Below are 13,433 nucleotides of genomic sequence, written 5' to 3' on the forward strand. Positions count from 1 at the left end.
CTGTGTCCTCTTTCTTATAGCCCTTGGTGTTCACCTCTTCAGTGAATTTTTGTAGTTGCTTTTTTTCCTGGGAACCCCTTGCACTTCAGCACTCTGCCATAGCTTCCTCAATCTGTGCTAACATAAGGCACTTCACTTTGCTTTACACAAGTTGCCTGAGCAGAGTAAAGCCGTGGTGGTTCAAGTAATGACTTTGCTAATTTTCTCTTTACGCTCAGCTGCTTTTAGGACCTGTACCTTGGTGTGATGAAGGAGCACCGCCAGGTTGGCAGGGAGCTCCTGTTTGGCAGGAGTGCCCTCTCTGCAAACTGAGGCATATCTGCCTTGATAGTCTCCTAAACTGCGGTGAGACCCGTCAGCACGTCTGGCTTTACTTTCTGTTGTGCTGGACGGTGTACAAACATCAGAAGTATGTCATGATCTTAATTTGTTGCTGTGGGGCTGCTGGCATGAGTACGCGTGACTCTTGCTCAATTGAACCTTTTGTTCAGGGGCACGGCAGTGTGGGTTTGCTGACAGCTACAGTGAATCCAAAACCAGGGACTGTCGTCTTGGTGGTCTGGACGTCCTCAGGCTGGCCATGCTCCCAGGAGCTTCCGAGAAGCTGTGCTGCCACTTGCAGCCTTTCTTTATCTTGTAAACTTCCAGAGACTGCTGAAATTAGAAGAAGTTGAAGCCTTCAGGGGATTTCCAGACTTCTCCAGCAAGCTGCTCTGTCTCCTGTAATGCTAGACCCTTTTCTTCGGAAAGAATGAGGGAGAAGGGAAGTATAAGTGATACTTGATTATTTTACATTCAAATCTGCCTCCTCCCTTGTCTAAGCACTATTTACCTGTAAGATTAGCCTGAATGACTGACTAGATAACCTTTGCTGAAAAAACTAGGATGAGAGAAGCAGCAGTGGAGTGGTAGCAACACACCGGTCTGTCTAATAATGCTGTCTCACACTGATAAATACTCTCCTGAACTAAACTGCAGGTGGGAACAGTGGCACTCGGAGCCAAAGAGGTGATTAAAGAGCACATGTGCGGACAGCAGAGCTGCTGTAGTATATGTCTGGCTGATTCTCTGATTAAAAGATGAGATTTAATGTTTTCTTAGATAACTGAAATGCTTATCGTGCTAGCACAAACAGCAGCAAACATTGTATGTCATAGTTTAAGGAGTGCAACTTGAAAGGCTTGGTTATAGATTGAAAAATAAATCTAGATTGTCCTGGTTACTGGTACGTAGAGATAACACTGTCTGTGAGTGGACTTTGGCTCTTAAGGCGATGCGAGCACGTCACATTTTGTGTCGTGCAACATAGGTTTGCAAAAGGACACTGTAATCTGACCTGTAATGATGATGTGTTTGGCTTTATGAAATGCTAATGCTTTAAAGGACCCTGCTTCAGGTCCTTCTAGCACTCTTGCTAGTCGCTTTTTTAAATCATCCTTGGTTGCCGAGGCTGACTGACAGAGAAAACAGCACACGCAAAATTCAGCGAGGGCTAATGCTCAGCTAGCTTCTAAAAATACTACAATAGCTGGATGGTACAGTAAGTTAAGTAACATGGTTTAATTTCATATTGAGAGCATTTATTGGAAGAGGAGGGAGAGCTGGGGATTAAACCATGGAGCAAACAAATGATTTGTTTGGAGGCCGCTTTCAGCTGCAGCAGGGGGATGGTGACGGACCAAAGCAGGTGCCCACCTTGCTGAGGGCCGCGGCCTCAGCCCCGAGCTGGGGCCCGACAGCAAGGCTGCTGGCACAGAGTAATTATATAACCTTATTTCCTGCCCCCTCCCCTTACTTCTCCTACCCTTGTTCCAGCCTGTGCTCTCCAGTGCAGCTGGCCGAGTGCCAGTGTTTGTCTGTGCACAACGGGCACAAACAGATTCCGGAGGGTCATGTGAAACCAGCCCTGGCTCTTTAAACCTCACCGCCCTTACCTTTTCCCCTCGGCTGCCTGCATTGCTCTAGCAGGTGTGGCTTTGTTTATGCACGGCCCGTCGCTTTGCTTTAGCACCTGGGTCCTGCTGGAAAGCCGCAGTGTCCGCAGGAAACCTTTGCCTCCCGGTTTTCTCAAGCTGCAGGAGAACTCTCTGGATCTTGTGGGCAGGCATTTGCAGGGGCATCAGCTTTATGAGGGCAGCACCAGCAGTCATTAGTCACTGTAACCTCTGCTTCTGAAAACTTTGATCTACCTTACCATGGCTTTGGGTTAACTTTGTGAGTAAGGCCTGTGGTTCTCAGCATCTTCTGGTACAAGATGTAAGGTGATTCCAGAGAGGGCGTATCCTATTCTTGCAAATTTTTGGCGATTGCTAGTTAAAAAGAAAGAAAAGTCTGGTTTAATTGAAGAGTTACGTGTCTGGAGCCAGGTGAAACCTTGAAATAAGGTCTCTCAGTTAAGTGTTTATGTGTTACTGTTGTGGGAAGCCCAAATGTACAATCATACCTCTCAGCCCCATTTCACCTTTGTTACTACATGGTACTTCATGAATCTTGCCTTCCAAAAGGGACTTTCATATGTTGGGGCAACTGAAAACACATATAGGTATGTGGCAAGTAGCTTATATCTGGTTTTCTTGTTCCAACTTTTATTTCTCTTGGGTTGCCCTGATGCTCCTCCCAGCCAAAAGGCAATATGTCACTGCATCCATGCGTTAGACATTGTGACTTCTTCCTGGGAAGTGGAACTAATGCTGCTAAACTGCATGTGTGAGCTGGTAGCTACCCATAAAAATTGGTCATGTTGAATTTCATGTAGTGAAATACACAGAGAAAAGCTCTCGGCTGGGGAGGGATGTTCTGCTGAGTTATCCATGCCTGTGATGCCTTTGTACTGACAGCAGTCAGGTTCAGGTTTAAGTTTTGACCGAAACTTTTCCTAGATAAGCATCTCCTTCCTACTGTTGCCCTTTGCATCTTAGAAAAATTAAAACTGAACTTTCTGGGGAACAGATTCATAATTTTGTATGTCCTTTTTGCAGTTGCCTTCTTGTGCTGCAAATTCCAAATTTTGTGCCTCAGATTTAAAATGGAGATGATATGGGTCAGGTCAGTGATGGCTGTGTGGTGTCCCAAAGAAAATGAGATAAATCCAGTGAGAATGACCAGTGCTCTAAAAGTACTAATAATGTTAGAATGTGATACTCTGTGGTTGCAAGGGATTTGATGAAAACAGGAGCTCGTGGGTTGCTTGTTCCTAGTAAGTGTTCAGTTAGCTCCAGTGAAAGAGCTAACAAATACTGCTGTGTTTCAAGAAAGCAAGAACAAAGACAGTTGTGCTGACAGAAGGTCTGATGTGGTTTGGGGTTTTTTTGATTCCTGAGAAGCAATAACAAAAACTCATGAGATAAGCGAGATGTGGCGCATGAAACAACAGCCAGTGTTGTGAAAATCAGTGCGAAGAATGTAGAGAGCTATAAGGGGAGATAGCCAGGATGGAGGCAGAAGTTTGAGTGGTCCCAGTTGTATCTGGCATAGATAGATGGATGCCATTTGTATCTTATCATGCAGTGTTTACTCATAAAAACCTTCCTTAGTCATACCACTGTTGTCAGTTTCTGTCTTATAAATGCCTGTGGGCTCCTGAACTGCTCCCTGATGGTGATGACACTTGAGAGCGGTGCTTGAGTACTTGAATCAAAGCTCAAGCATTTGCTGAGGCAGTCTCTCTGGGGAAGAGAGAGTTTATTTCATATACTGTATGACTATATACTGTTCTAGTTCCCAGACACTACATCCATTATGATTTTGAGCATTAGCTTATATTCTGTCGGTGCTGGACTGAGGGCACACGGTTGTGCGTAGTTGAATTGCCACTCACTGTGTGCTTGTTTCTGCTCTGCATTAATTACAGTGTCATTTGCCATGAAGGTGGTTCCTATGTTTTGACATAAAAGCAGGTCATGCCATTTTGTATTTAGCCCACACGTTGGGCCCAGTGGGATCATGTGTATAGTCACGTATATCACTGCAGCAGTTTATGCTTGGTGATACGTCAGTGCAGTCAACTTTGCGCACTTTTCTATGCCCACCCTTAACTGGTATATGCAAAGGCATGCCAGTTTTGCTAAACCATGCACCTGCTCTAAATCTCCTTCTCATATTTCCAAAATGTGACTTGTCTTGCTTTTCCTATTTTCTTGCTTATATTTCAATTTTCCTGCTTTCTCCCAGTTGTCTTCTTTGGCAAGATCTGTGAGAAACGGTGGTACTTTAGACTTTGCCAATTTCAGTTTGTGTTAAAACTTCATGAAACTTGATCTTGTGAGAATTCCAGTATGAAAAAAACAACAGGTTGGCATCCAGAGCCATGGATGTTTATCTAAACTGAGCTTCTGATTTCTCTTGAGGTTTAGTAGTTCACTACTGAATTTGTTTCAGTCCAGTTAATTAGTTACAAAGCCCTAAGCCACAGATTTGGAATTAAAGAAAACAAAGCCCCAAGCCTCTGCATAATTTGTTTCAAGAAGAAACTTTTGTTAAACTGGGAAGTTTACATCACTGTTTCGCCTTTGAAACACAAACTGGTGTACAGATGAGCCAACAGCACAGTCATTGATTCTGGATCCATGCCACACGTATTAATGTGACAGCCTGGTGTCCCCCTGTGATCAGCTTCCCCACCTTCTCTGACATTGGTTTCTCCTTTCAGAGGCATGGCAGGGTTTTTTTGTTTTGTATTGGTGGTTTGACGCCAAGTAATGTAGCTTGCAGGGAGTACAGAATGGCTGGTTTTGATACGAGATTCTGCTCTTCTGTTTTTAGGACAATGTAGATCAGACTTCAGCTCATGGTCGGCGGGATCTGGTGGAACCGGGTTTCCAAGAACCGTCTAACCGCATCTCCCTGAGCCACCAAGGTAAGGAACAGTGTGTGGAAATCCAGGCTTCTCAGGCGAGTCCAGGCATGGGCTTGCCTCCATGTTGCCATTTGTCCTTCTCACTGGGGGGAAAAAGAAAATGTTCTGGATGGCTGGAGAAGGAGAGCTGAAGAAATTGGTTTTTGTCACAACTGTGCTTTGAGCTGTGAGTGGAGGGGACAAAGGACTTGTATGCAACTCAAACCTTGTAGCCCAAGATAGGATTACTAGCCTGGATCATAGGAATATTCTGTTTTTATGAGTGGGGAGGAGGGAAGTGCTGACATTAAATTCAACATCTGTAATGTTAAGGTTGCATTTTAAAAAAATCTTTGGCTACCATAAGATGGCCTCTGGCTCAATGTCTGCAGTAGGAGAAGGAAAAAAAAAAAAGCGTGTTTACTTGCTTTCCATGACAGAAGTCAGCTCATTTGTGAAAAGATAGTCCTGAACTAGATGTTGTAATATAGGTGTACTAGTTGAGCTTCTGTAATTCAACAGGACCATTCATAAAAAGCTAAAACAAATCTTAAAACTCTGTCTCCACTGATTCTGTCTGTTCAGAGACTTAAAAGACAACAGTTACTATTGTTACAGAGACTGTTCAGCTCAGCTGTATTGTTCTAGATTTGAAGTAATTGATAATAGTGTTCTTTTAAGCAGTGAACCCTCTTACCCTCAGGCTTCATGATGGTTTAATTTGAAACCAAGTCCTTGAAGGTCATCTTCAAATGTTGTTTCATCAGTGCAACAACTAATAGTAGTACAGACAGAACAAGACTATTGAAACAAAAAAGATTACAAGCATATTACTTAAAATATTTGCCAAACATGACATGCTTAACTTGTCCTTTAAAAATTCAGCTTTTTAAAATTTGTCAAGGGCAGCAATACTAGAATTTCATTACTTGTAGATTATCAAGACAATTGAAGTTGCACAAACAAGTCCCAGAGTGTAATGAAGGTTGTATTTTAACTTGCTCCCCTTTCCTTGCTTCAAGTGTTCTGGTGTTTTTAAAGCTTTGCATTCAATTGAAAAGAGAAGGTAGCAGGTTGCAATGTAATTCAGTCTAAAATTTACGGTAGCAGAGACAGTGAGAAGTTTGCATGCATGTTTGCATGCATAGAACGCATTTTAAAAGTTCAATTTTTCATGTGTTTTAGAATTAATAGTGGCTTTGTTCTATCATATTCACATATGTCAGGATGTGCAAATCATGGAACAGATCTATATGTGTGACTTCTGGAGCTATTTGTAAATATCCCTCTTTAATCAAGGGATTTTTGGGGGGAGCACATCCTTTGTGGTCTGGGTTCATGTGTTGTAGTGCATGTGTCTGCTGATTTTGAAGTCTGAACATTTACAGAAGAAATAGGTAATACTGTTTTAGATGGCAGAATGCCAGCTTTGCAGCCTGACATTTTCCCACTTCCTTTTCAGATCCTTCTTTTCCTCTATCAGTATTGTTGTACTGCAAAAAGATCCATACAGTGTCACCTGGCATGTGGCTCTTTCTCAGCCACTTTGAGACAAATGTCCAGATTAATTCAGGAAACAGCTGTCTTTAAAGAAAATGGTTTGCATAGGGGGTACTGGCAGTTCAGTGCCTGTTTCTCGAGCAAAACCTTGTTAATGTTTTTCCCCAGTACCTTTTGAAGTAAAGATTGCTGATGCATCCACAATTTGTTTGGGATTTTTCCTCTAGGTCAGCTGACTGACGGCAATCAAATCCTCTATTTCTAAAATCTTTCTAATTTTGTTGCTGCAGTAAGTGCATGGTACAGTATCAGTCTTGATACTGTTATGTTAGTGGTCTGGATTAAGAACTGAAACCTAAATGCTCAAAGTTGGCCTTTAATGCTGAGCTGGGCTGTAGGAGCTCTGCCTTTCTGCAGTGTTGAAGGGAAGCAAGGTACCTGCTGCTTTGGTACTCTCTTGGGAATGGAAGTGCCTGTAAGCCTGATGTTACACCATGTCTTGAGTGTCTGCTCTGTCCAAGCAGGAGCATCTATGCTCTTTTCATAGCATATGAAATAAATATTCTCGTCCAAGAACTTGAACGTACAAGTATTTTTAGAGCTGGCACATATTCTAGAATTCCAGATTAACAAACAGAAAATAGAAAAACGTGACATGAAGAGCTTCATTTCAGGGAGTTGTGACGTGGTCTGAACTAGCTCCCATGCAGTCATATTAGTCACATAATAGATAGGAAGATTAGATTATTAACGTGAAATGGATTCTTCTCTTCTGTGGCCACTATTTGCTTTGGTTTTTCTTACTCTTATACTAAACTTTGTTATCCATTACTTTCTATTAAAGCCTTGCTGGCACTGATACTGATTTAAAGCTTAGAAGAGTAAACCTGTATCCAGAAGCAATTTGCAGAACCACTGCAAATTAATGTTTGGTGGTATGCCTTGATTGTGTTGATGATAAAGACATTTGCAACAGACTGTGGCAATTTTTGTTTCCAGTTATATGCAGCATTACTTGCTGACTTAAGCACATTTCTGTTAGGAGACCTAAAGCTTTCTGTGATTGGCACGAGGAGAAATTGTGAAAGGATTAGAATTGGCTAAAATAATTCCTGTGTTAGGTGTTCTCTGTCTCTTTCTCCTTGGTGTATTGCGTGGTGCAGCTGGACTTTGAGCAGCCATAGTTGTTACGTTGTTTTATGTGTGCACTTGCAATTCACACCTGACCACACTGCTCAGTGAGCGCAGCAGGTTTGCCAGTTTCTGTTGAACATTAACCTGTGGTCCTTTGCTTTTCGCTGGGAGAGCTTTTGGTACAAGCACCTGCAATTCTGAACCAAGACTGCTTTCCACAGCCTATAAAAATGGTGATTAGCTTCTTCCCAGGCATCTGAATCCCTTTAACACAAACTGGAAAAGAGCATTCAAGTGGAGACTGAGATAGCCCTGCCAACTGTCCCCATGTGAATAAGCCCTTTCTTGTGAAGGGTATTTCAAGTACGTGTTTCCTGCTGAATCACTGTTTTTACACAAGCAGATGCTTTATAACTCTTCAGCTTCTTGTATCAAAAGAATATCTTGTAAAGATTGGGGAGCAGAAGATAGTTCTGTAAAGTGAGGAGTCTTTAGAATAGGAAGGTTTCATGTGAAACTAATGTGCAAAATTGAGCGCAGATGGAATAGTACTTTTTCCTAGAAATAGTTCAATAGCTGCTTTTGTGTAGGTATGCCAATAAACTTGCTTACTTTAACAATAAGCATTTTTATAGACCTTATTTAGTTTATAGACCTTATTTAGTTTATCACTTTTCAATGATTCTCCTAATTGGGCAAGTTTTGTAAAGATACTAAATGCAAAGAGTGTGAACTGTGATGTCTTTCCTGTATTCCCCATAGGATATGTCATAAATCAAATGCAGTAGCAAAGAACAGACTGCCTTGCTGAAAAATACTCGTATCCACTAATTTAAAGAAACAGATGTGCTTCATATACATATTAAAAGTTAGAGAAAGTTAAGAACAGCCAGCCAGGATTTGGCATTTAAAAACCAGCAAGTCTGAATATTTCTGGAACACTCCTTCCAGAAGCTGTAGGAAAGCCTCTAGGCTTGAAGAAGAAAAATGTGTCTAAACTATGTGGCTTTTCTGTAGAGGAAAAGGTAGGAGGTAAAGATACAAGCAAAACAATTATTTACCATCTTCAAACACACCAAGAGGAAGTGAGAGCATGCTTAGGAGGCTATGACAGGTATTGTTTCTATTATGGACAATTTTTTTTGTTGGTACTTTTTGAGATTGCATAGCCACTTCTTATTCAGAATTTTAAAGCCAGGCATAAATAAGGTACATTCTGTCACCCTGCCTTTTAGTGGAAATATTAGACATGCAGTCCTGGCACTTTCTGTATATATGTACTTGTGGGATGATTGTCAGTTTCTGTTCAAATGTGTTTTGCCATGGGTCTGTGATGAAAGATTTATCTTCCTTTTATTAATGCATTCACACCAAGTCTTCCTTTCCCAAGGTTCTCTCAGCTCTTGTTGGACTTGATGCTTTTTATACCTGCAGTTTGCAGACAGAGCTGAGCCTTATGGTGCCTCTGGCTCCACAGCCAGGTTGCTCCAGCAGTAGAAAGGAAATTATGATAAAGGTTGTTTTAGCCAAGAGCTGTCCTTTCTCAACAGCCTTTGGTCTTTCTTGCTTGGTACAGGTCTTGCCTGTAGAGAGATGATGAATATGCTTGGGTTGCAGATTAGATGGATGTTAGATTTCCTGCCTGTATGTATAGACCACTTGGCTCTGTGTTAAACAGGAGAGATCCAGGGCATCTGCCAAAACTTGCATCATATTGGAGTCGACTCTTGAGGTGCATGCTGTACTGTACCTTGCTGGCTAATCACTAATACATTAATTTTCGTAGAGACAGTAAATGTCAGCATGGTGGAAACTTCCTTTCTAGCATACTGTAACAGTCCATGTCCAAAAAATATAAGCCCATGTAAATACAGGCAGGCTTTTGAATGAGCATGGCTGTAGGTGAAGTATTACAAGGCCTAAGATTTAGCCCAGAATAACAATACTGTGTAGCACTCTTTTTTTTCTCCACCACTGTTGTTACTACTTGCTTTTAATATATTTTCTTCTGTATTTGCCTCAGGATAGACATGGGAGGTTGAGGAGATGTTGTTATTCATTCTGTAGCTAAGGAGTGTGTTTGGTAACAGTCAGAGCTGCTTCTGAAATGCTTCAGTTGTGGGATCTGACTGGGGTGAGTTGGTTATCTGGTGTATCAGAACTAACCCATGTTTTTTGCAGAATCCAGCTGGTACTGAATTGAAAGTGTAGAATGAAAAACAAACATTGTTTGTGTTTCGGAGACAATACTGCCAGACATTCATGAATTCTCGTGCTTTGTATAAATGTTGTTGTCATTGTCCAGCCTTAGAAAAAAACCACCATTAGTGCCAAAATGATTTACACTGACTAATCTTACGCGGAGAGCGGAGGCCCTGCTTCCTGCCTAGCTCATTACAGTACCTTTGTCTTCTTTTGGAGAATGCTTCCATTTATATTTGGTGATGAATCTTGTTAGCATGGCTACCAGGAGGGCAGCCATAATAGCAGTGTAGAAGTTTAACTTCCCTCATTAGATTAATTTCCAAACCCTTGGGCTGACAGAACTCTGAAAAAAAAAATTATGAAAAGAGAAGACAGTAGATTGGTGTTTAGTACAGATTGTTTCAGAGATCTGCAGCGAGCTGCAGGAGACAGATGAACTGAACTGATTGAGTTTAGCTGGAAGACTCTGTACATAATGTAATGATGATTGAGTGAAAACAGTGAAATGAGAAGAAGCAGACCAAAAATTATTTAAACTGTAGCATATTCAAAGAAAATAATTTTGTAGGTAACTGATGGATTTTGTTTCATTTTTATGGTATTTTTTAATTTTATTTTTTATTTTATTTTTTATTTTATTTTTCATGTATCAACTTTGTAGTATCATCTTGCAAATCATCAGTTTTAGATGTATTTAAAATTAATTGTGTTCCTCTGAAGCCACATGATACAAATAAAAAAACACTGTTATATCTCATAATTGGCAAGCATGGTATTTTAAGCCTGTGTATAATCTCAGGATTCAGTGTTTCAATCTGTTGAATTTCTCTGACGAGGTAGAATTCAGTGGATTCAGTGTGGGGAAGGAGCCTACTGTCTTGTTTGTATAGTGTTTGCCTTGGGGCCTTCGTTCATTGGAAGTTTTGCAAGGTGAGATGTAGAAAAAATTAAGAATTTCAAGTAAGCCTAAGCCAAGAAGTACTACAATATTAAAAATTAATTTTAAGCCTCTTTTTTTGTTTATGTTACCTATGAAAGAATGGTAAAGTTATTACCAGGTTTGCAATGACCTTCTTGCTGTGCAGTTGCATTGGAAGAGCAATGGAGCTGGACTGGGACATATAATACTCATCCCTCAGGGACTGAAGCTGTATTGGGTGTATGACATCTGAAAGAGGGGTTTGGGATTTTTTTAATACTGCAGATAGGTGTTCCTCCACCTTCTCTGTCAAGATTTGTATCTGCAGTTACCATGGCACAGATGGGAGTAAATTCACAAAGCGTGCATTCAGGGTAATTAGAAGCTCCTTTCTTGTTATTGTTAAATTCTTGTCTAAGGCTTTGGGAGGGGAAGGTGCAAATTTGGCATCTGGGTAATGAGCTTCTCTTGCTTCTTTACACATCCATCTCAGAAAAAGAGGGCACTTCCCTCACCCCTTGTATTACCTCCTTGAAAACAAGTTAGCTTAGTACTAGCATAAGTGTACAGAGGTGACTCTTTAAGAAACTCACCACAAATCAAATGGTGAGAGACACTGCAAAATCAATTGTAAAACCAAATGTCCTTTTAAACTCACTGTTGCCTTTAACATTAAAGTATGTGCATTTCCTGCTGCCACTGAAGCAGAGCACATCACCTGTTCTTTTTGCATCCTTTGGCTGGGCAGTGCAGGAGGCAGCACAGGATGCCCTCTCTCTTTGTAGGTGGGTGTGCTGCAGCCATTGCACAGGGGTGGCTCAGGGGAGCAGCAGGATTTGGGAGCACCTTGAATGGGCTGAGAGAGGGCTCCTGGAGGGAAGCAGCCTGCAAGCCCTTCATGGGGGATGGTGTTGTTCCAGGCATTCCATTGCTCGGGCTTGAGCTCGTGGGTCTGACACATCTGTTTGAAATGGTGTGCCTGGGGAAATTCAGGTATCAGGGAAACCAGTGGTTCAGTGTCCACCTTGTGATGAGGTTTTTCTCCCAGGTATCAGAGCTGAGCTCATTTCTTGCATTTATCTCTTGTCTTTCATGAGAAGAAAAAAGTCTCTTATCCTATGGGTGGTGCACTCCTTCTTCTCCCTCGTTCTCCAGTCCCTTCTAAGCTAAGTGTACTTGTGTAGCAAATTGCACCATTCCATTGCTAGAGCAGTCAAATGTGATAGATTTCACTATTTTTATAATAATTTTATATAATTATTTATACTGTCCAACAGGTATTGGAACATTTCTGGTCTCAGGTCTTCCTCTGCTTCCCAGGCAGCTTATTTCTTCCATTTGACTTAGTGGTCCAAAACTGAGCTTAGTGATCCAAAATGCCCTCTTCTAATTTAATCAAAGGAAGTTAAATGTAAAAACCTTTAAAAGTTAACTTAACTCTTATGTTCTCTGGCATAACTGTATTGCCTTTATGTTTTTGTATTTTTTTGTAATCTGACTAAATTTCTACTGTCAACGTGTTAGAGCAAAAGGATGGAAATTAATATATCAACACAGTCTCTTTTGATAGCTTCTGGATGACATTTTTAAGGTGGCTGAGTTGAATTCTTGCCTGTGCTACTATACCCTCTTCCTTCACGTTCTTGGATTTTGCATATTCCCTGTTAGGAGGAATGTTTTAAGTATATTTATTTTATGTAAGAAGCTTTTGAACCTTTCAGTGAAGGTGTTACAGCCAAATGTCAAAACATGGCTGTGGGCACTTAAAATTGTCTCAGTACTAATGAGCTTTCCAGCTAAGAAAGTTGATTTATTATGTAGCCTGGCTTTTAATCACGCCATAACAATGACAGTTGTTCAGTAAAACAGTGTCTCTGGAACATCAGATTATTAATTTTGAATTCTGACACCTTAACCAAAACCAAATTCTAAGTTTCAAAGGCAATTTGTTATATAAAGGAGAAGGATATATTTAGAGATGGAAACAATCCATACTCACTGCAGTTATACTGTTATATATTTTGAAAATGATATTTTAAGAAGTATCTCTAATTTTTGAGATAAAAGTACAATGTCACTGTGCAAGGTCAGCTTTAATGGAGAGAGAACGGTCTTACAGTATCTGATTACATGGAAAGCTCTAGGGCTTTAATCTGGTTTCATGACTGTGTTCAAGTCTGAAATAAATCTATTCTGCTTATTCAGACTTTTCAGAGTATCATCTGTCAGAAACTGATTGCCATTTATCTGCAGCACATGGAATGTTTGAAATCACTGTGACTGTTGAGAGGAGGCTATTTTATTTTATAAATCTGTTCTGCTTTGGTAAAAGCAGACAGATTTCTCAAGAGAACAGTGTTAACTGTGTTTCTGTGTTTTCTGAAGGTGATGGGGGAAAATGGACCCCATTTTCTTGGAAATCAAACTGATTTCCAGGAGTGTGGTAGCAGTGGTGTGGTAAGATAGGGGCAGATGTAATGTCAGGAACTGCTCCCTGAATTGATCTGTGCTTTTTAACAGCCTTACTTCACCTGAACATTTAAGATTTTGAAATCAGATTTTCTTTTTATTCAAAATGAAATCCATTTAGCCAGATAAAGTCCAGATTTACTCTCATCCCTCGTCAAAGCACACTGAACTGATTTTTGTTCTGTCTCTGACCAGCCATGCACCTTTGATGTCTCTTGTGATGATGGTAATTTTTAATAGCTGACACAGTGCAGCCCTCTTGTCTGCAAACAATTCTGAGAGACATGTATCTGAATTTTGGATTTTTGCTTTCCCCTGACCTTCAAAGTTATATTTTTGGTCTCTGTCAAAGGAGTGAGAGGGTGGAGAACA

At 40.8% G+C, this 13,433-nt stretch overlaps 1 protein-coding gene across 8 annotated transcripts in view; it reads left to right on the top strand.

Annotated features, from left to right (window-relative positions):
* GRB10 (growth factor receptor bound protein 10) overlaps window positions 1-13,433 on the top strand; it is a 140,846-nt gene that overhangs the window by 54,797 nt on the left and 72,616 nt on the right. For 7 of the 8 annotated variants that reach the window (XR_008839737.1, XR_008839738.1, XM_056483511.1 and 4 more), the window contains one exon: window positions 4,762-4,855. Coding sequence is in view for 4 of the 8 variants with exons in the window: in XM_056483511.1 (XP_056339486.1) it covers window positions 4,762-4,855 (94 nt within the window). In the remaining 4 variants the exon portion in view is untranslated. Of the gene's footprint in view, window positions 1-515; window positions 774-4,761; window positions 4,856-13,433 lie in introns of those variants that run through there. The other variant, XM_056483512.1, reaches the window with a different exon arrangement.

Source organism: Oenanthe melanoleuca, chromosome 2 (assembly GCF_029582105.1).
Source record: "Oenanthe melanoleuca isolate GR-GAL-2019-014 chromosome 2, OMel1.0, whole genome shotgun sequence".
In the NCBI taxonomy this organism is placed as follows: domain Eukaryota; kingdom Metazoa; phylum Chordata; class Aves; order Passeriformes; family Muscicapidae; genus Oenanthe; species Oenanthe melanoleuca.